At 50.4% G+C, this 22,755-nt stretch overlaps 1 protein-coding gene across 2 annotated transcripts; it reads left to right on the forward strand.

Annotated features, from left to right (window-relative positions):
- Positions 1–13: 13 nt before the first annotated feature.
- SNX19 (sorting nexin 19) lies at positions 14–22,549 on the forward strand. 2 transcript variants are annotated; one of them, XM_080358080.1, is made up of 11 exons: positions 14–1,898; positions 2,270–2,408; positions 3,081–3,181; positions 3,342–3,461; positions 3,713–3,843; positions 4,977–5,073; positions 5,351–5,528; positions 7,489–7,618; positions 17,879–18,063; positions 18,787–18,874; positions 22,112–22,549. In XM_080358080.1, the coding sequence occupies exons 1-11, from the start codon at positions 378–380 to the stop codon at positions 22,254–22,256; spliced, it is 2,835 nt and encodes a 944-aa protein (XP_080214206.1). In that variant the 5' UTR covers positions 14–377; the 3' UTR covers positions 22,257–22,549. The 2 variants fall into 2 exon arrangements, with proteins under 2 accessions (XP_080214206.1, XP_080214207.1); XM_080358081.1 differs by lacking the exon at positions 22,112–22,549 and adding an exon at positions 19,543–19,792.
- The last annotated feature ends 206 nt before the right edge of the window (positions 22,550–22,755 follow it).

Raw genomic sequence — 22,755 nt, forward strand, 5'->3', positions numbered from 1 at the left:
CGGCAGCGGTGAGTCCGCTCGGGCGGGTCTCGTTGTAACGGTACTGGCTGCTTATGGTCCCGGTGTCCCGCGGCAGCGTGAGGTTTGGGGGCTGTAGAGCCGCCCTGCTGCGGTCGGGCTGGCCCCGGTGTGGGACTGTGGTTGGTTGGACCCTGACGAGCCTCAGTGGCCAGTGAGGGGCCTGGTCGGTTGGGCCCCGGTGAAGGGGCCCGGTTTGTTGGGCACTGACGAGCTCCAGCGCCTGCTGAGGAGCCCGGTGTGTTGCACTCTGGTGCTCCTGGTCGGTTGAGCCCTGACAAGCCTCAGTGCCCGGTGAGGAGCTTGTTCGGTTGAGCCTTGACACCCCTCCCCGGGGCAGCCCCCTGCCCAGCCCCGCCATGCCCGCCCAGGGGCCCTCAGGGCTCCGCCGGGCCCTGCTGGCGCTGGTGGCCGCGCTGGCCTGGCTGCTGGCCCTGCAGTTGCTGCTCGATCTGAGGGTGCTGGGGCTGCTCTTCGGGACGCTGGCGGTGCTGGGGGGCTGGCTAGGCCCCCGGGCGCTCAGCCCCCCCGGCCGGCGGCTGAGGATGGAGCGTTTTGTCAGCTCCCTGCACCCCCCGCCTCCCTGCCCAGGGGCCGAGGGGCGGCTGGAGAGGGAGATCACCAGCACTGTCCGCAAAGTGGTGCGGGACTTCGTCGCCTCTTGGTACCGCACGGTCAGCAGCGAGCCGGCGTTCGAGGCCGAGGTGGAGAAGGCGATGATGGGCCTGGCCGCCGAGCTGAGGCGGCGTATGGGGCGGGTGGACCGCCAAGCTCTGGCCCGTCGCCTCCTCCTCCTCTGCGGCCATCATTTGCAGAGCTACCTGCAGGCGCGTGAGGCCCTGGGGGCCAACCCGAACGGCAGCCGGACTCTGTGGCAGGAGTACAGCCGGCTGACGGGGCCACACCCTGCGCTGCACAGTCCTGCAGCAGAGGTGAGCTACGCCCGGGCCGCTGTGGAGGAGCTGCTGCAGGCGCTGGTGCCCCGGCCCCACCTGGAGACGCGGACGGGCCGTTTCGTGGTGGTGGAGCTGGTCACCTGCAACGTGTTGCTACCGGCCATCAGGAAGATGGCCGATCCTGACTGGATCAATCTGTTGCTCATTGGGGCTTTCTCCAAAAAGCCCTGGGAGGAAGAGCCACCCTCTGTGAGCCCAGTACCTGATTTCTTGCCCTTGGTGCAAACAGATGCCAGCCCTGCTGGGCTGTCCCCCTCCCCGAGGGCTGCAGAGGTGTCTGGGAGAGAGGCAGCATCTGCTGGTGACAGAGGAGAGGAGCCAGCAAGCGGACTGTGCCGCACAGAGGAGCCCGTTATCCGCCCACAAGCCCTGGGCTCCCTATTCCCCTGCGAGGGTTTGGAGCTGGAGTCCCCCATGCCTGACGTGGGCCAGGACACGGACCTGCTGGCACCATCGCCCGCAGGAGAGTTCCTCGATGAACCCCTCCAGGACACCTCTGCTGCGCTGGAAGGACCGGCTGCCTCGGAGGACGGCGCAGGAGACCTGGAGGAGCGCACTGCCACCAGCTCGGACACTGGCCTGCTTCCCACATCGGTGCTGAGCTCCTGCCCTGACATCCAGATCGACCCAGCAGTGGAGAAGGAAGAGGAAAGCCCGACTCTCCCCAAAAAATCCTCTTCGCAGAGGCCCTCCAGTTTGGGGAAAGATCTGGGGGCAGCAGAGGGTCCCCCACAAAGCCCCCCAGACCAGGGGCAGACTCTGCTCTCATCTTCCCCGACGGCTTCCATCAGCACCTTCAGCTTTGAGCCCCTCAGCAGCCCTGACGGGCCGGTCGTCATCCAGAACCTGCGGATAACTGGGACCATCACTGCTCGAGAGCACAGCGGGACCGGCTTCCACCCCTACACTCTATACACAGTCAAGGTAAAGGCTTCCCCTGCACTCATCCCTTTTCTGAGATCCCTGCCAGGGGAGCACGCGTGGTGTTTGGAGATGAGAATTTGTGCTGTGTGTGGTTGGACAACAAATTTTGCCTGCTGGTAGGAGAACATCGGGCACACTGGCTTTTCCAGTGGCTGTTTGGGTGCAGGATGGGGTTCCCACTCTTGACCAAGCATCTTGTGGGGCTGTTTTGAGGCGTTTGTATCCTGTTTTCACCATTCCCTTTATTGCGAGGGGTTCATGTGCTGTGTAGCTGCTGTTCTTGAGGGAAAGGACAGTCTGAGGAATGTCTGGAGGTGGTGGGGGTTGTTTTGAGGTCTGGAAGGATTATCAACTATTATTTTTGTCCTCAGTACGAGACAGCCCTGGAGAGCGAGAGTGCAGGCAGCCTTCAGCAAATGGCTTACCACACTGTGAACCGCCGCTACCGGGAGTTCCTCAACCTCCAGACCAGGCTGGAGGAGAAACCAGAGCTCCGCAAGTTCCTGAAAAGTCAGTGTCTGCGTTAGTTTTCTGAGAAAATGCGTTTCCCTCTCACCCTGGTCCCTGTTCCTCTGCTCTGGATGCTGGGCTTTTTGTGATACCCTTGTCCTTGTTCTGAGCAGAGCTGGCTAGAGGAGAAATTGTTTTATTTTGGCAGCAGATTCCAGTGTTTCAAAACATGCTGGTTCTTTTTCGGATCACAAAGCTTGATTTTTGTAGTTTTGCACCTTAACAGTGAAAAGAAACAATGGTATCTGCAAGCATCTTGCTTGCATGCAAGAAAGTAGAGTAATATGTCTTGTACTTAAGCTTTTTTAATAAAGAAAACACTATTTATTTTAATGCTACTTATGTGTAAAGCTTCATTGAATTTAGCATGTTCGTACATAACCCTTTGGTTGTGACAATTGTGAGAATTTGTGGGCTCTTGGAGTGGTTTAGAGCCCCTGTGCAAAGCTGGTATTCTTACTTCTTTAACATGAAATGCAGGGATGATAGGAAATCCAGCTGACCACAAGTTCTGTGTGGATTTAAGGTCCAATTTGGCCACCCTGGTTTGAGGGGTGTTATTATCTTGGGCTGATGCTGGGCGGTGTGTATGAAGATGCATGAAAGCATTAAGATTTTAATACAGCTGTTGCAATTTTCTCAGCCTTGCTAATGGGTTTATTTCTTTTGTAGATATCAAAGGCCCAAAGAAACTGTTCCCTGACCTCCCATTTGGAAACATGGACAGCGATAAAGTGGAAGCCAGAAAAAGTCTGCTGGAATCTTTCTTGAAGGTGAGATACTCGCATGGATGTCCCTGTGAGATAGAAAACAGCACTCAGGGCAGCTCTGTACCCACGGTGGAGCACATCACATCTGTTCCACCTGCACTTTGCATCATGGAGTTGGGAATTTCACTCAAAAAAAGACCTAAAGCTCCATCTTCCCTTGCAGCAATTGTGTGCGGTCCCCGAGATTGCAAACAGTGAGGAGATGCAGGAGTTCCTCGCCCTGAACACTGACGCCAGGATTGCGTTCGTCAAGAAGCCCTTCATTGTGTCCAGGATAGACAAGGTAGACAAGTGGGAATCTGTTTATCTGAACCAGTGACAACTGCACCTAAACTTGTGGTAGCAGCCAAAAAACTAGTTCACTCTCTGTGTAGCTGGGCTCACCTTGCCCAAAAAGCCATTAAGCAAGGACGAGTCAGAACCTGTCTCAAAGAACTTGGGGTTTTTAATAGAAGACAGAGCACAAATGTGAAAACTCTTAATGCATTTTCAAGGAATATATTCAATAACTGACAGCACTTTTGGCTTTTGCAGATCGTTGTCAATGCCATCGTGGACACCCTGAAGACGGCATTTCCCAGATCAGAGCCCCAGAGCCCCACGGAGGATCTCAGCGAGTCTGAAGTGGATGGGAAACCTCAGACAGATGGGAAGAGGTCCAACAAGTAAGGGCTCTTTAAGCTTCCCCTGTGCTTTATGCAGAACACAGATTTCGTACAGAAACCAACTCCCTTGTGGGAAAATACTGACTTGGTTCTTTACCTGTTGTGGATAATACGGGCTATCATAGTGTAGCTGAATTGCTTTTCACACGCTGAGTGAAGGTATTTGAGTTCTCTTTGGATCAAGGATTTTCCAGGAGTGCTCAGGTTTTCACTGAAGATGCGTTTCCTCCTGAGGTGATGGCATTTGCCAGCAAAGATATTGATGCGCCTGGAGAATCGCTTTTTACCCTTAAACACGTGCACAGCCTATATGTGTAGTGAGTCACTGCAAAATACAGCTGTAAGTTGTCTACCTGAAGGTTTCACACAGTGGCCTGGCACCTTGCCCAGCAAATATTTATTTAGGAGCAGTGTTCAAGGTTGTAAGTTGCTCACTAAGTGTTTATATGGTGTTGCTGGCGGTCATGAGCCCCGTTATGCTCATCAGTGAGTCTTCCCGTACAGAAGAAGGGAAGGTTTCTGCACAAGTATGGCCTTTTTTTCCTGGAAAGGAGATGTTTTGTTAGAAAAAGCTGCTTTGGACAAAAAGGCAAACCAAAAAAGTACAAGTTTTGAAGCATCTTGGCTGAAAAGTACATTCCTTAACGATAAACAGGCTATTTTACAATTTATCCCCCAATCTCAAATGCTCTTTCCTATCCTGCCTTCTGTGTGCGTGTGTGTTTATAATCGGATTTCACAATCCTGCTGAGTATGTTCCATCTCAGAAGCTTTTCTGAACACTCTCCTTTGTAGGCTGCAATGCTCACACCTTTCTGAACAGAAATACGTGTGAGCTTTTATCTAACGTACCTGCCGAGGAAGGTGTACGTGTGCGATGGGTGTTGGAAAGCCTTGGCTAGGCCCACGTGGAGTTGGGGAAAAGCCCTTTAATGCTTTTGTTGCATGGTTTCACTGCCACCGCTCAGTTATCCCTTGGAACAGATGCTTTTTTGAACCACTTTAGGTTTAATCAGATGACTTAGCTTGGGGGTGATGCTGGACAAAGGTCCAGGTTCTTAGCTGAGGCTGAGAAACTCATGGCTTGCAGCTCGCAGAGAAGACCCTGACTGTGATGTGTCTCTGCTCTTCAGGTCCAGGCTGAGGTTCTCATCCAGTAAAATTGCTCCAGTGCTGAGTGTGAGTGAAGCACATGACAGGATCGTCTACTCTGTCAGAGAGAGCAGCGCCGTAAGTCCAGATCCTTCACAATCCTTTCACAATTCTTTCACAATCCTCATCATTGCCCTGTTTGTGTGCTGGTTTGGAATAATCCGTGTACACAAGGGTCGTGGCTTGTTCCCATGTGCCAGGTTTTTGCAGAAAGGAAATAAGCAGCCCACGTTGTGCTGTTGGGTAGAGGAAGGTGCAGACCAGGCTGTCTGGGCAGTGGAGACCTTGTATTTTTGTTCAGTTCTGGCTGTTTGCAGCTCTCTGCTGTGGCACTAACTTACTGGTGCTTTTCCAGGTGTCTGGCACCCTGTCACTGGCCGCTATGGAGTCCTTCATCCAGAAACAGGAGAAGCTGCTGGAATCGCTCACCAGCAAAGCTCCCGAGGGTGGGGGAAGCAGAGAAAGCTCCGTGCAGGAGGATATGGACGGGCTGGACAGGTCGGAGCAGGAGACGCATCCGGACGCGGACTCTGGTGAGCTCAGCCTCTCTGTTAGTGCAGTACAGTTACTGCACAAGTAAGTTTCTTAAGGACACGCTGCTTAAACTGCCAATGATTGTAAAATCAAGCTCTTAGAAACTGAAAAATGGCCAGATTATGGTTTCTTGGTAGTCTGAAGTTAGCCTTGATATGTCCGTGCACTGTAAAAGGACCCTTTGAGCTTCAGTTAAGTTTGGATAGATTTGATGGGAGTACAAAACACGCAATCCCAGTTCAAGGAATGATGTTCCCTTTCTGGTTATCAATCTCTCCTCTGAAGCACAGGGCTGCTACAGCCTCTCACAGCAGCTACAAGATTATCCTGAACATGAGCAAAAATATGTTCTCTAATCTTTTTCTTGGAAAAGCTGAGCTGTATCAAGCTGGAACTTTCCAAAAATTTCACTGCAGTGGTTCAAGTTTGGCAAGCTCTGACTGAAAGCATGTGCTTGTGACAGGATAGGTCTGGTTTTCTAAAGCTTCGCCTGTGCTACCAGCTTTGCCTATCATTGAACACGCACCCGCGGTTGTTTTGGGGCTGCCAGGGAGCAGGACAGGAATTTGAGGCCAGTGCTCTGCGCAGAACACAAGAGATACAGGCAGGCCAAGTTAGCTGAACTCTGAAGGGAATTTAATGTAAATGATGTCAAATGCCTGCAGATCTGTGATGCTTCAGCGCCGAGACAGGGTGGGCTGGTCTGGCAGGGCGAAGGGAATGGATGTCTGGGGAGCAGCTGGCTACAAAGCCAACCAGTGTCCGCATCTGCTCACTGGGTGACTTCTCAGAAGAGGTTGGCCAGCAGCTCACGGACGAAGGGGATCTGGATGCTACGGGAATAAACAGAGCTTGTTGCTGATGCTTTTTATACAGGGTTATGGTGAAGCCGAACTGCCTGTTCCAGTTTTTGCACAGAGAAGTCAAGTTCCAAAGGGCAAAGTGAGCGAGGAGTAACTTAGGCATGGCCCAGAGCACGAGGTGTCAAACACACAAATGCCCTGTCTTTGCCAAGTAACACAGCCTGGAGTTAATTAGCCCAACTCATCAGCAGCAGAGAGAGGAAGAGGAGGAAAGGAGACCTACTGGGGTCCAGAATCCCACTCCCCTTTATCTAAATAGTTGTCTCTCTGTGGGCAGAGAGTGGTTGAAAGATCAGAAGCTGCTGTACGGAAGCTCACTCTGCCCACAGAGCCCATGAGTAGCTCCAGGTTGGGGCACTGGCTTAGGAGTGGTTGTCTCGGGCAGGTTTGTGGTACGTTAATAAGCATAAAAGTAATTCCCTAGCAAGTGGAATGTGTTTATGCTGTAGGCTTTAAGATCCTCCTGAGCATCACAGAGAGGTTTTGCTCTCCCAAGTCTGTGTCACCAGGGAGATGTGGGCATGTGTGTGGGTTTTTGTTTTAACTGATCCATCTGATTTATCCAGATGTGGTTCATCCATCTTCCTGCTGCAACTTGGAGCTGCCACACGATGGCAGCCTGAAGACACTGATTGGAGCCTTGTGCCTGGAAAACTGCACGTTGAAAGAGGGGAAAGCGTTGGCGAAAACTAGGAAAATAATCCTCAGCAATGCACCTTTCTCCTGGCTACAGTCCATGCCTTCTTTCTCACCTGTTTTGAGCTTTTTGCCATCCCTGTGTGTGGACTGGGATTTGATAATCCCTCAGCTTAGCTGAGAAGGAACTGAGCACTCGGAGCGGCCGCGTTCTGGTCTGGTGGACTCTTTGATAGAGAGGTTGGGGCCACTCAGATGAAAGTGGAAATGACAGAGAGTGGTGGGGGCAGGAGCCTGGGGGGACAGGCAGGTCATCTGAGTGTGGCACAAGGTGCTAAGCTGGGAGAAGAGCATCAAGCAGGCTGTGGGGGAAAAGAGTGAGTTTCAGCTGGTGCTTTGTACCAGGTTTAATTAGGCACTGAGCTGGCTTCTTCATCTGACCATCCTCTCCCTCCTGCAGACTCCGAGACAGCTTTGGCTGACTTGGCCCTGGACGTGCTTCGCCTGTTGCTGATGGACCACTGGGGCTGGTTGTGCACGGAGAACATCCAGAAGATCTTTCACCTGCTCTTTGGGACCCTCATTCAAAGGTAAGACCTCAGTGACCAACCTCGCAGCTCTGTGAGGTGCCATTGCCTTTGGAGTTAGGGTCTAAAACAGAGCTCTTGTTTGTAAATGGTTTCTGTCGCATCATACAACAAGGTTCTGTAAATACGTCGTGTGTGTAGAGTCAACATCTTGGAGATTTGCCCTAGGGCTTGTTTTCCCTGTGTGCAGCAATGTTACTCCAGCGGGCAGCCTCCTGTCCTTGAACAACACGGGAAAGGAAGGATCCAGCCATGGGAACAGGAGGCTTCTGGCCTCCTGAAGGGGCAGAAATGCTCCTTGGACCTCCAGTGAGAGACTGGATGCTGTTGACCTCCTGTTCTCTCACTGCCCAAGGGCTCAGCTTGTTCTTTCTACAAAAAGGAGAACAAACAGGCAGAGGGAACAGCGACTTGTACAGTAACAGCTCAGAGCACGGCTGTCGCTGAGGGACCCCTTTCTGCTCTGTGGTGGGCCAGGAGTGCCTGTGTTTTGGGCAGTGACCCCCAGATGTACGAGGAAAAACTTCCTTTCCAGCTGGTATGTACTTGCCAAGCTTTGCTAGGGCCAGTGCCTCTGCGTGGCGAGGCGCTAGGCCAAGACACACAAACAGAGAGCATTTCTGTTTGCTTGTATGGGTCAGTGACTATCGCCAGCTGAGGAGATGGTCCTTTAGAGCAAAAGAAAAGCCTTCCCAGAAGGACTTTGGCTAGGGGGAGCCTCGGAGCGGTGCTTATCCCACTCCTGCGCCGTTTCTTCTCCTGCAGGCATTCAAAGCTGGTGTCACAGTGTGCAGGGGAGCATGTTATAACCGAGCTGGTAATTTAAGCTGCCCTGAGCAGAGGTTGCTGAAGTGTTTTGAGGTCAGGGGCTGCTCACCATCGCTCCTGAGTCTGCTTCCTCGGGTGGGAAGAGGTGGGTGTTGCTCCCATTTCTCCAAAATGGGCTCTGGTCTCTTGGGGAATGAGCTGGAACCCAATCCTCGTGTGTAAACTGGAGGTATGAGAGCTTGAATAGGCACGTCATCACCTCCTAATATGCTGCGTCCAGGTCACCCGAGGAGCCTGCGGCACTGACACGTGGCCTTGGTATTTTCCACTAGAGAAGCTGTCACACACACAGCACGTCTGGCTCGGGAAGGCGGAGGAGCTCCACAAATTGTGCGAGCGGAGCAGCGTGACGGTGAAAAATGCCTGTAGGTTCAACAGGTCTGGGTGAACCCACGTGCAATGGTGGGTGTTTCCTTGGTGTCGACAGGGTGTAAATACAGCCCTGTTAATTAACCCCGTGTTCCTGCCTGTGTCTGTGCCGAAATCCCCACGTTGACCCTGGCTCTGCTCTTGTTCTGGGACTTTTGGGAGTCCTGGGGTCTGGTGTGGAGGGGACAGAGAAGGAGTTGCCATTGTGTCTGACTGCCCTTTACAGGTGGAGAACATACCAGAAGCTGTTTCTGGGGGCATATGCTGTTCAAAGCATCATTGCTCAAACACCGGGCAGCATGTGGGCGCGTATCCTATCTCTAACTGTTACTGCTCACACAGTACAAGTAGGAATCATCCCTCCACAGGATGAGGTTCTTCTGGGTTAGGTGGTGGGTGGTGGAAAGGAGATATCCTAGCAGTGTTTTAGGTGTTAGGAAGGGGGTTGCTGCTGAATTTTCCCCTGCCAGCTTGGATTTGGTGAGGAGTGACCACTCTGCTGATTACGGGACCTCCCTACCCTGCTCTGTTCCCATTCTCTGTGTGGAGCATCCCACCACGCTCCCCTTTCCCCTCTTCTCCATAGCCGGAATAGCTGGAGTCGGGTGCTCTGCGTCTCCCCTGCCTGTCAGTTTGATGGCAACCGAGGAGAGGAAGGCTGTATGACCGAAAAAGGTATTGTTAAGTAAAAGGGTGCGCAAACCCACATCCCTGCGGCGCTCATGCCATTATGTAACAGGGAGTGATCCTTTTTTGGAGCCGAAAGGAGAGGCGGAGGCGCCGGGAGGCTCGCTGGGAAGCGGGGACGACCCCGGGGGCTGCGTAGAGCTTCCAGCAGCCTCTGCGAGCTGGGTCTGTGCCTGTAAACAAACCCACGGCCCCATTCCGGCTCCACACCCTCCTCTGTGCGGCTCCTGCTTCCCTCCCACAGGCTGGAAACGTACAGAATTACAGTTCAGTTTTCTCCTCTCTTTGGTGGGGAGGCTGCAACCTGTTTGCAAAGGGGAGTAGCTGGGGCTATTCTGGGCCCTGGAGGCGTTTGGTGGAAGAGCTAAAAAGCATTTGGAGAATCCGTGCACTTTTTAGAGCCGTGTGAGTCAAAGCGAAGTTAAAAATACACGTCAAGCACGCGAAGCACGCCTTGGCTGTGACCCCGTCGCCTGCCCTCGCTCTGTCCTCGACAGCACAGTGGTCACTAGGTCAGGGCTCTGCCAGTGCTGCGATGAGCCAGGGGCAGCTGCTGGGTACCAGCTCACCGTACCGGGGCACTACCAGGACCACATCTACGTCCTGTTCCGCAGAGGAGCCCCAGCAGAGTGGACCTGGGAGGATTTTAGGTGCAGATCTAAGTCTATATGCTTCTCCCAGCTCCTTCCCCTGCACCCCAACAGAAAGCCGTGGTGATGCAAGCCACGGAGCAGAGGGAAGATGTCTCGGCACATGCTGGCTCTCTGCACCCTATAACCCAAGCACGGGGCTCAGAAGCAGCTCTGTGTGAATAGGGGAGTGTGTGGTCCTATGCAGGCAGCTTTGATGGTGTCGTGTTCCACCAAGCACAAGTTAAAAAACATACAAAGCATCCCTGCCTCACCCAAGAGCTCAGCATGGCTTTGCTTGCTGTTTGCTTTGTGTCACTCGGTTGTTCCTCCAGGCTTTGTCCCCTGTCCTGTCATTCCTCAGCAAAGCAGGTGGGTTTGGGGAAGTGATATTTTCATCTGAGATGTAGAGGGAGAGCTGGGGATGCCTTGAGACTGATCACAGCTGACCATTAGGCTTTTTGGAGGGCAGTTTCTTGCATATTCTTCTAGCTCTGGTTCCTTTCGAGTCTGGCTAGCTTGGACTTCTTTTCCTTGTAGGGATTCCTCTCTTGAGCTGGTTCTTCCAAGGTTTCAGCCATTGCTGAATTACCATCAGAAAGGAAAGTCCATCTGAGCTTGGACAGTACACGGAACAGGTTTTGAATATGTGCACTAAAATAGGACTGGATGGTCCTAGGAAAGCTGTAGCAGCAGGGGGTTGTTTTTGATTTGAGGTGCTAGATTGCGTCAAGCATTGCTGGGGGTGAAGAGCTGGGCAAGGCCACGGTGGCATCGTAGCCTTCATCCTATTAGCAGTAGGCCTGGAGCATCCAAATTCTTGTCGCAGCCTAAATTTTGGCCAGGGCTTCAAGTCGGTAGGGGTCAGCCCCACCAAGTGAAAACTTCTCAGGCTGATATCCATGGCCTGTGATTGACAAAGCACCTGAGTTGTCAATTAATGGGGCCGTAAGGGGTTCCTGCAGTTCTTGGGGTCCCTTAGTAGTCCAACATCTATGCCGCTCTAAAGGGTGCCCGAATTGACAATGTCAGCGCAGGTGTCACTTGTGCAAGCACTGGTGTGAGTCAAGGAGCTTCAGGGCGTTGCTTGCTGGGTATTATTTTTTCTGGTTTTTCTCTTCTTTCTTCCTTGATCTCCGTGCCAACAGAAGTTATGAAAACAAAGACCCTTGGCAGCCTCCTTGTTCCTCTTGACTTGAAAGTGCCATTGGCACGTGGTGTCGCCTGACCCTCTTCAATGTCCCTGAGCAAACCTGCCTGCTGGGAGCGGTGCTGGGAATGTTCTGCACATGGGTGAGCGGTTTTGCCCAGCCCTGCCTGTGTCTGACAGCCGAGAGGCTGAGCCAGAGCCCAGCGTGCACCAGGGCTTGGCACAAAGCTGTGCTGTCCCTGTGTCACCCGGCGTCGGGGGTATCCTGGGGTGGGACGTGGCTGTTCACTGCAGAGGCTCCCTGTTCCACCTCTGCATTATCTCTTGAAAAATATATTAAAACCAAGGGTCGGCTCATGCTCTTCAGGCACCAGGGGAAGCCAAGAAGGTTTATGCTGTTCCCAGCACGGCTGGTCCCACGTTCCTTTGGCTTCATAGCTGGCAGGTAGCTTAACGCTCCGGGCTTGGGCAGCACCTCTGAGTTCTGGCAGAAATGAGCTGCCAAAACTGCAATCTCAGTGCAGCTGGAGCAACTAAATCCATTTACTTTTCTGGCTCGTTACCTCAGGAGTTGATTAGGGCATGTTTAGTAAGGACTTTGCAACCATGCGTCGAGGGGCTGTGCTGGCAGACCCGGGTACGCAGCAGCAAAGGTTTTGTCTCTCTGTGGTGATGGAAATGTGAACCCCAGCCTCAAAACCAGCACTGAGTGTGTATGCAGGGGAGCCAACCTTATGGCATCTTCCTCTTCATCTCGGGGTTTGGCTGTTTGTATTGAGCAGGAGAAATCGCAGGCCTGTGGTATGTCAGCAAAGCGATCTGCGGGACTGTGTGTGTCTTTGTGTGTGTATGTAAAGTAAATAAAAACCAACTTGGAAATGGGCCTCGATTCAGTTGTCTCCAAGCACCTGGAAATTTTGGATCTGCCTTTGAATCTCTGTCCCAAACAATTTTTTTGTTCCTCTTCTAGAAGCAGCATTCTTCCAAAAACAGCCGCTAGAACGAAGCAAGCACTCTGTGCTTTAATAACAATTGCAACATTATTTTAACTGCATCTCTCTTTTTTTCTCTTTTGACTCCATTTCAGCAATTAGATACATGCCAACTTTTTTTCTGGATTTAAAAAAAAAACCCACAACAACTTCCTATTTCAAATAGAGGAGACAAAGAAGAGAAGTATTCAGAGAGGATAATGTCTCCTTGTTGGTTTTAGCTTTTTCTGGCTTGTGAAGGGTTAATGGTGTATTTATGTATTTTGATTCCAAAGTGGGCTAATGAAGCAATGTGCTGTGAGCAGGGCCTGGCTGAGCCAGCCTAGCCTCTCCCTGGGGCACCACCGAGAGCTTAATTGGCTCAATAAATACTTGATGAAGACGTTATCGAAAGCCGGGACGCTTTGTTAAAAATCAAGGGGGCTTGGGGTTAGTTTCTTTTAATCCCATAGCTTTCTCCCACTTTTCTAAACCCCCATGGCATCGCAGGGAGATATAACTTGAGGAAAGCAGAAACCACAGCAGAGCAGCTCGATTAATTCCCCGGGGTGGGGGGAAGACGTTCCAGCTTTGTGGTTTACAATATTTAGTTTGGGAGTAAGTCTAATCAAGGCCCAGTGGATGCAAATCCTACCGACGGGAACTTGGAGCTTGATCTCTTTTCTCTCTCCCTTTGGTGCGGGTGCCCTCGATGTGATCGGGAGGTGCAAGCCTGGCAAGATGCGATGGGGCCGCTGCCTCACTGCTCAAACACTTCATTACCATCTGCTCAGGCCGGGGCACAGGACGTATTGTTCACGGCGTATACAATTGTAAATGTTTTATAGGGCAGCAGGAGAGGAACATTTCCAGTAAGGCAAGAAGGATAGTTTACTTTTTGCGTGTGTGTCTTTGGCCAGAAGTTTAAAAGGACTCAGGATGCTTTATATTCTTTGATTTATGGAGGGTTTGTGGGGTTTTTTTTCCTGTTTCCTTCCTGTGCAGAGGGTTTACTGATGGCCTGGACAAGTGTGGGTTTGCTCGGAAGGCGTTTGAGCTGAGGGTGCACATGTTTCTGCTGCAAAGTGGACGTGGGCTCAAGTAGCAGGTGCTAAAAGCCCAGCCTGGGGGCACAAACTCTCCACTTGTGTTTTTTCCATTCTTCTAACAGTGCCCGCTGCAGCTGTTTCTTTGGTTTTACAAGCTTTGCTCAAAAATGTTTTACAGTCAAAGCCTTGAAATGTTGCTCTTTCTGAGCCCTTGAGTCGAGGAGATTCTTGTGGTTTGAGGCACAATTTGAGGAGGAATTTGGGGGACAAGTACTGCGGAGGGAGGGATGGGCTGGTGATTTAAGTACCAGCCTTTTTTGATTTCATAAGAATCAGATGCTCGAATGCCTTGTGTGTTTCCAGATGTTGCCTTTTTCTTAAATCTTTTTGACTACCTCGGTCTCACGGGCCTTTTTTGAGCTTCTGGTTAGCCACTCTGTATTAACTGACCTTGGGGAAATAGAGGCCGTGTTCTGGGGTTGAAAGTAGATGTTGAGCTGAACTTGCTACTGTTATGTACAGTTCATGTATATTTATGGAGCTATTTGTATTTATAAAGCTAAAGCAGACCAGGAGAGACTTTCTTGTCTCTTCTTCCTAACGTGGCCTCCAGTTTGTGTTTGTCTCAATCTTTAAAATCCCCCGTTTTGAGGGAATCATCATTGCTGTGGCCTCAGATTCTGATGGCAGTCAGCATATTAATCTCAACCATTCCTCAGCTCAAGTGAACTCAGCAGTTCTTCTAACCTTGATGGAGGAGAAAAGCAGAGATTTACCAGCTTCTAGGAGCCTTTTGTAAATTTAAGGGTAGTTCCACACCTTTTTGTCCGTTCCTGGGTCATCTTTATTTTCCAGACTAAGCAAATCCAACCCATCCAGCCTTTTCTCGCTGAGCTGTTTCTGTCTACAAATGAACTCTCTGGGTAGTCTGCTGAAGTGATCGCATCAAGCTCGCAGGACCAAGTAAAACCGAGTCCATAGACAGGTAAAACCAAGTCCATACACCATGTTTTGCCTGTTCCTGACTCTCAACCTGTCTTTACCATAGGCTGCTCTGTCTTAGCAGCCCTTCTTGCTTCTAGGTGCAGGAGCAGAGCCAAGGTATGTACCCCCCAGGCCTTGTTTCTCATTTCTAGGGCATTTCTGCCGTTCCCATCTTAATGGGCCCCTTCAGCTGACCTTGGAGTTCCAGCTTAAGCCATAGCATTAAATGGGCTCTTTTTTAGCAGCCATTTCATTCCTCCATCAGCAGCTATTTCGAACAGAGGACCCTTACAGCATGGGCAAGTTATGCACCTCCAGACTAACGTCCAGGCCCTTGCGGTCTGTCTCTTTGCATTGGGCATTATCGAAGCATTTGAACGTCTGAGCCCAGGAGGTCACTTGCTCTCTATTTCTGGTCTCAGCTGAAAGTGTAAGGAGATGGTTCAGTGGTGGGTTTGTTTTTCTTTCTTATTAAGGCTATTTCTTCATGAAATAGCAGAATGGAAATAGTAACTCATCAGCCATTCGAAAAAAAATATAGATCTATTTGTGTTTCTTGCTGGATTTATTTCTACCTGGAAGAAGGCGTGTGTGTGCTTTTGATGTGGTGCACGGATCTCAAATGCTTCGTCCTTTAATAGTACAAAAAATCATCTGTGATCTGCTGGCAAAGGTCAGCTTTGGACCAGCACATATCTGGAGTTCCTGTGTGAGAAGTGTGAGCTCTTAGTCTTCGTGGCAGGTTATTCTGTTTTGAGATTCTCTTTTGAAGCATCTGAGAGCATCAGCTGCTCACCCAGGGAGGATGCTGGGACAGATGGACCGGTCTTGACAGTTCCTCTGTCCCCAGTGCTTTTGTTTTGGCTCCACACGCTGATAGACCAGCAAAATGGAAGCCAGAGCACCGTGGCATTAGTCGTCCTTCCATTTGCACCCAGCTTTGGGTTCTTTCTTGTTTAGTTTCTTCCTTTTTTTTATGCTCTGTGGCTTTGGGTGCCTTTTCCCCCTTTCCTCCTGTCTGAGCACCGTGCGATGAAGCACGTTGGCTTTTCTCATGGAGCTGTAGGAAACACTAGTGCAAGTGGGGCAAAACCCTTCTCAGATCCTGCCCTTTGCTTCCCAAAGCAGAACGCGGTGAGCGGCCAGATTAAGTAAAAAGAAAAACCCCTCAACTGTGTTTTGCAACTGTGGGAATCAAGACCGGTAAGCACTTGCATAATCGCAGTGCGTGCACATGCAATCAGATTTATAGGTGTTGCTTCTGGGCCTCGTTACCTAGTTCTGGTGGCTTTCTGGAAATAAATGAGCTCGAAATGAGAGGTTGTTTGTACTGGGCCTTCCAGCGTTCGTCAGTTCTCGGGCTGCTCTTGAGCTGTCAGGAAACATGTGCTGTGTTCTCCCAGTTGAGCTTTCACTCTGCCCACTATTTGCTTGATTGTTGTTGTTTTAGGAACATTCATAAGAAAAAGAAAGCTTGTTCTTTGCTTTCTACAACCTTTAAAAGGATGGTAAGCGACTATTGCTGAGATGAATATCAGGTTGACGTTCAATCTGATCTCCCTGGGTGCAGGGCTGTGCTGCTGGCAGCTCTGTCCCCAAGCCTCTGAACTTCTGTTGTTCATCAAATGTTTTCACTGTTAGGAAAGCAGGTAGTAATAAGAAAACATGTTAATGAAAAACCATGTTAATGAAAGCTCCTGCCCCTAGAGCAGCCACAGCTTAACGCTTTAATTTGGTTGGAGATGGCTGGAGGGTTCAACATGATCCAGGGTGTTAATCTCTGCTGATGGCTGAAGATAAAAACCCTTTTAAGCAAATGGATTTCAAACACAGCCTTTTCCCAGGCAAGGCTGTGCTGTGACATTTTGTCCTCTAAGTTAGGTAGAAACTACGCTTTAGATTTCTGGAACTGTCTTGTAGCAACATCAGTACTCCGAGTCCCTGGTGAGGCTGAGTGTGAAGGCCGTGTCTGCCCATTTCCAGTGCTGTTACTGGGATCACTGGGAGCGTTCCCCCTGCTCCAGTAAGACCTTTCTCTGCAATATCGCAGGCCTTACCACTGCACCGCAGCTCATTTCCAGTTTTTGAAGGGCCTTTGCTTTTGCAGTTGCCATTTCCTAGGTGCGCAACCTTCAGGGCACCTCATTTTGTGCTGAAGAAGGGAGCATCACGCAGTCCTGGCCCCGATGATGGTTTCCTGCCATTCCTCTGCCCTTGGTTGCCTTTAGGTGTTGCTGTTCCTGACTCTCTGCACTCGCCTTGTCCTGGTTGTGCAGGGAAAGACGCCCTTGGCGCGAATGCCTCGCCTGAGAAGAATGCAGACAGTCTGGCAGAGCGCAGGTTAAATAAAGTTTGCCTTGGCAGGGCCCGTGCTCTTGGATGTACTGTGAGCTGCCGGGGCGTAGTGGTGACGGAATTGCAAGCACGAGCACCGGCTGCCAAGAGGAACGGGTCTCATGGCCCTGCTTGTGGTCTCTTCTCCTCGGGGACTCTTGAAGTACTGGCAAAATCACAAGCTTTCTCCCTGCCCCGAGCTCCTCCGGAGCCTCCCGCTGATGAGGACGGCGGCATCAGGCCATCGCTGTCCTGCTGCACCGAGTCCCGCGCTTCCCAAATCGACGGGGACCCTCCTGTTGGCCTCCGTGGCATCAGGAATTCATCCGCTGGCTTCTCCTTATTCTGAGGAAGGGAGAGATTTTAGACGAGTTTTGAGTGACAGCCGCGGCTTTGCTGTTACACGGGCAAGTGATTTCACGTCTGGGAAAGCAGGTCTGCATGATTGATGTAGAAACTGGGGTGGTGCGGACACATCTCCCCCGTGCAGGAGCAGCATTCCTGCGGCCTCGGGATTTGCAGGTTGTTACCGTATAAAGGGCACAGTCGTGACCCAGCGGGAGGGCTGACCAGCAGTTTTGTTGGCAGGTACCTAACTTTCCTTTTAATAGATGTGCAGCGCGGAGTTTTGGATGGGAGCAGCGATGATATCATTGCCCGTCACCGGTGGACGGAGCGGGGCTGGGAAGCAGGGGGAGTGATAGGAGCGCATATAAGCAGGATTTTCATGCCTTTCCATCCTTGAAGTGTGTTTTTTGGTCTCTAGGCAAGATACCTTTGCCTCTCTTGACAGCAGAGGGACTGATGAGAGCAGCAGGGATTGCCAGGACATGCTCTTGTCCTTCCAGTCAGTCACGGGGGTTGTTTTAAAACATCAGTTTTGGTAATTCTTCCAGCTCTATTTCAGCTTGTGCATGGACATAACTTAGGAGGTTGAGGCCGGTGTTATCCCTTAGCTGCACTCCTTTTAGAGTCCTGAACTCCTTTGGTTTCCTGTGCACAGCAGGGTGATGGGACTTTTCATGACTTTTGCTTTTCCCCTGTGGCTTTACACATATGTTTCTGTCTATAAGATAGGGAACATATACCTATTTCTGCTGCATGGGGAAAGTCAGCTAATTGAAAATATTTAAGCTATGGACTTGGAAACTGTGTATTGATTTACCCAACAAGCTGATCTTCCCCTCCAGGGCCTCTGATTGGCAGAAAGCTCCTGAGTTGGTACCCAGCCTGACTTCTCCTGACCTTTCTCTCTCTCCCAGGTGGCTGGAAGTCCAGGTGGTTAACCTGACCTGCACCCAGCGCTGGGTCCAGTACCTCCAGTTGCTGCAGGAATCCATCTGGCCAGGAGGAGTTTTACCAGCAGCGCCTAAACCAGCCAGGACAGAGGAACAGAAGAAAGCAACAGCAGAGCAGGCCCTGCAGAGCCTGATGGGGATCTTGCCTAGTAAGTGTGCCCCGTGAACGTGGGGAGATTGAGGAACTTTGCAGTGCATTGGCATCTCTCAAAACACGGTTGCAAACAGCGGTGCAACCTGTTCGTGCCAGAGCAGTGGGAAACATTCATGAACTTTGAGGTTTCAATGGTTTCCTGCAAGCAAACCCCACAGTTTCCCACTTCTAGATGAGTTTGCATGAGCAGCACAGCTCAGAGAGAAAGGACACATGTCTTGGTGATTCCCAGATGCAGACTGGCCACATATTTGTGCTTAGTGCCAGTGCCACTCTGTGCTCCCACCTGCTGCCAAAAGGTACGGTTGCTGAGAAGAGTCATAAGGTGAAGCCTAAAGAATGGCTTTTCCCCTGGCCTGGACTCCTGAGCCCAGCTGCACTGGATTTCCCTCTCTTGAAGTCTGATGTGGGGACCTTTGGCATTAAAGCAGCTGCTGCCTAAGCCCTGTGAGTCCAGTCTGAACTTTTAACTCCTCGCTGCAGTGTAAGGGGCCCTTACTGGCCTCTGGGGATAAAAAAGTGCTACCAGTATATGCCCTCCCAAGCTGGAATGCTTTTCTGATGTTTGGTCCAGTCCCTGGCTGTTTTCTGTTGTGGTAATTTTGGGTATGACATGTCTCAGGCTCAGAGCACCATCACAGACTTTGATTTAGTACCCACCAGCAGAAGACTGACTGTTTTACTGCAGTTCCTAACGCTTTGTCTCTGCTGTTGACAGATGTGATCCAAGAAATCCTGGGAACCAGCCAATGTCAGATGAGCTGGAACCTGGTGCTGGAGTCCCTGGGCCATCCAGCGATAAACAGGTACCTGGATTATCGTCTCTTTACCCTGATAACCATTGCCATGGGGCCTGTAGCTACGCTCAGGGCTTTGCCAGGAGATTCACGCTGCCGCCTTGTTGGCACAGAACATATATGGCTAATTTTCCTAGTTTTACACTATCAAAAGGCATCTGGCTTGTTTATTAGGAAGGTGCATGTCTAGGACCTTGGTCTGGCTGGAGATGATTGAGCCAGTCTTGTTAATTATGTTGTTGGGCCTGCTTAGTTTGTAAATGTCAGATGAATTAAAACCAAGTTGTGGTTTAGTTTGCTGGTTTTAGAACAATGTAGGGAGCTACATCTCTGTGTAGACAGTGTTTTTCATATACCCGTCACTGTGCATTTGGAAAGCAACGTTTTTGTGATTAGCTGCAGAGAAATGCATGTGCCACCTCACTCTACGAGATGCGTTTGTGTTTTCTGTGCCGCTCAGCAGCTTCAAACACCCGCTGGCTTTTAGGGGGTGGAAAAAAAAACCCTAAATCATCCCTTAGAACATTTCTTCTAGGGTGCAAGATCTCTTGTCTTTCCCCTGATGGCAGTCAAAACACTTCTTCCTTGCACGAGCTTTGGCTTCTGTGTGTCTGGAGCTGATCTCCCAGCTCCGCTGTGCCCTGACCAGCCTAAGCTTTGTCTTCTCTCCGTTTCAGGCACCTGGTTTTCTGCCTCTTGGACATTCTGCTGGAGTTCTTGGTGCTGAAGGGCTCCAGCCCTGAGCTCGAGACCGCAGCTGTGGTGCCGTCTGCCTCTCGTGGCCTGGACAGAACAGGCGTTTCAGCACATTAAGCAAGGCTGGCGTAGCCGGCAGTGGAGAAGCAGCCACAGGCATGGGATGATTTGATTTTCAGTGTTTACTGAACATGTCTGGGAGCTTCTTGTAAAGAGTTTTACCAGCCAGTGCTGAACGAGGCTGCCTCCAGGCTTCTCTTTTTCAGCTGGGTGATGGATTGAACCCAGCGCCAGGGGCTGAAGATGCTTTTCTGTCGTGTGGTGTCTCTTCCATTGCTGACCCGATGGAATAAAGATGCCTGACCTCTGCTGAGCTGGACAGTCTGAGAGGGAAATGCAGGATGGCCACAAACCCTGTTGTCTTGCCCCACATTTCTGAACATCTCTAACATCTAAAGGTTTTTGTGACCTCAGGCTCCAGCTGGCACTGGCATGCAGAGACTTGATGTAATGGTATCTGGTCGATAGATGTTTCTCCAGGACAGGTGAAGGGAGGACCAAATGCTTTCCCTGATCTCTAAGTACCATCCATTTTACCAGAAGGAAAATGGGGAGAGAATGGAGCACGGAGATGTGGTGACAGCTGTGAAGTCATCATCAGGGACACATCCACACTCCTCAGATAACTGAGAAATCAAAGCTGCTGTCCTGCCTTAGGGACAAAGATAAGCTGCCTCCCGCTGCCGCTGCTCTGACGTGCTCTTGTTCTGGTGTCTTTTGCTGCCTGAGCAGTACGATGCAAGTAGGTTAGACTGTGATCCCAGCAAAGACAGCTGTCACCAGGCTAAAGAGGAATGGTGGCTTAGCTGGACTTTAGGATTACCGTGTATTTTGCCTGCTGAGTCACATTTTAGTCCCAAAAGCACAGAATGACATGTCCCTCTGACAGCCGCGTTTCCAGCTCATCTGAGAAAGCTGTTTCTTGGAGCTGGATACTCTGTGATGTGTTTGTTGAGAAGAAGGTGATGTAACTCTGATGTGCGTACTACTGGAAGCAAATTCCGCTCTTTCCAGAGCCAGCTGCTCAATAATGGGCACAGGACAATGTCCACTTCATGTTCATGTTGTGTGTGTGTTGTGTGAAAATACAGGGAGGGATTAACTTGCTGCTGGCAAGTGTATTTTTAGATTAGGCCGAGTGTTGGAGAACACTCCATGTGGGATAATCCCGAATGGCCAAGCAGCAGGACTCCTGTATATCCTTAAGCACAATATCTGCTTGGAGCAACCCTTTCACCCTCTCCTTCACTGCCAGGCTCCATTTCCCTTCTGTGTCCTATGACTTCCATTTACAACATCACCTGTCTTGAGGAGTAGAAGGAGGAGCCATCAGCCAGGGACGATCTGAAGTAGGTTTATTTGATGCACTCTTGAATCAGCAGCAGAGTTGGGACCAGACCCCGTGAGTCTGGATTGCAAGAATCTTTGTTTTCATCTCCAAAACCCACTTTCTTAGGGTGAGGAAAACAGAAACCAGGCTTGCTGAGCCCTGTCTCATGTTCTTGCTGGCTGAGCTTCAAACTCCTCTTCTCTCCTTCAGAGATCTTAGTCTAATCTCAAAGCCGAGGTGAAGCTGCCCAGGAGCAGCATAGGAACGAGTAGCCCCTCTCTCTATCTTCTTGTTAAGGAATGCAAAATCCAATAAAAAATTCATCTTTTTTTTTCGAATGCCGGTTCTTTGCCTCACTATTAATTTTCAGATTAAATTGAGCATGACGGTGGCAAAGGCCAACTGCTGCATTCAGGTGGACTGAAAGTCTATTTCCATTGGACTAGGATAGAAGTTCTGCTTTGGTAAAACAACTAAAGCTAACAAAAAAACCTTTAAACTCGTTCTGTGTCTGGGATACTCCCAGCAAAAGCTCCCTTTTTCTGCAGGAATCTGTGGGGAAGGCTTCAGCCACCTCTTCCTAAAGAAAAGGTGGTGAGAGCAGCCAGATTGCATCTTCAGGAAAAGCTCCAGAGCTTCATGGAGCCACCATAAGCTAAATGGTAGTTGTTGTGTTGAGCTAGAGTTTCTTTTTTGAGTGTGGTTTGGGGAAAAAAGGAGTGCCACCATGTGCTGACCTCTCTGTTTTATTTCCTGTATTCAAACCTTTGTATCAGCTTTTGGTGGGTGCAGCCGTTCAAGTCTGTGTAGACAAGCGCTGTCCTGAGAACCTGTTCTGTTTGTAAATGGGCAGCAAACTGCTGCTCCCAAGTACCTGTGACTTATGTTCGGGCTCTGTGTGCAATAATACTCTGTTTTAAACTTGTTTCTGCATTTGCTTTTAAAATTCACCTTTACCAAGAAACTGCGTGTGCAACAGTGTCTCCCCAAGTGTCCCAACACACCTGGGGGCTGGCGCCAATGGGGCTGGGATGGTGGTTTGTCCTCCTGGCACACAGTGGCATCAGTGCAACTTCCTTGGTTGGAAATAGGCAGTTTTCCCATCTCCAGTAGCATCAGCATTGCTTCTTTCTTCCTGACAAGCAAACTTCTTGATTTAGGCTTTCCAGTGGGTGTGAAACCAGAGGAACAAGTGAAAAGACACCCGGAGATGCAAGGGTTGTGCAGACCCATCTCCACGTCCCTTGGGCACTGCTGCTTAGGAAGTTCACCTCAGTATCAGGCCTGGAGGAGGAAAGCTGGTAAGCTGTAAGGAAATAGAATGTCTGAAAATGCGAAATTCCACATGAAATATGAAATATTACATCGAAGTAAAAAAAAAAAATAGAGGGAGGAAGAAAAACCTGATACAATGACTGCTTGGGTCATGTATTATTCTGGATTAGTTCTGCCACGGAAAGATCCCGTCCACCCTATGAAATCCATTACCTCCAAGCCAGTGAACATTTGTACAGCACATGATGTGGGGCTCACAACCCAAGCCAAGTTCCCCCGTCTAATATCCACCCTAGGGTAGATTGGTCCCTTTCCAGTGTCAACAGCCGGAGGATTAAGCATTTATCTCTGCAGAACAGGGGATAATTAATACCAGATCGAACTAGTGACTGTGTTTGTGACCGAGTGTGGCTTTAGTGCCTGTGGGTTGAGGTTTTATCTGTGCCACACGGTTCAGTCATTGCCTTGGCAATATGTTGCTCGTAGCAGAGCATCGGTAGCTGCGGAACTTTGCGCTGGGATGGCATCG

This window comes from Nesoenas mayeri (genome assembly GCF_963082525.1).
Source record: "Nesoenas mayeri genome assembly, chromosome: 22".
Lineage (NCBI taxonomy): Eukaryota > Metazoa > Chordata > Aves > Columbiformes > Columbidae > Nesoenas > Nesoenas mayeri.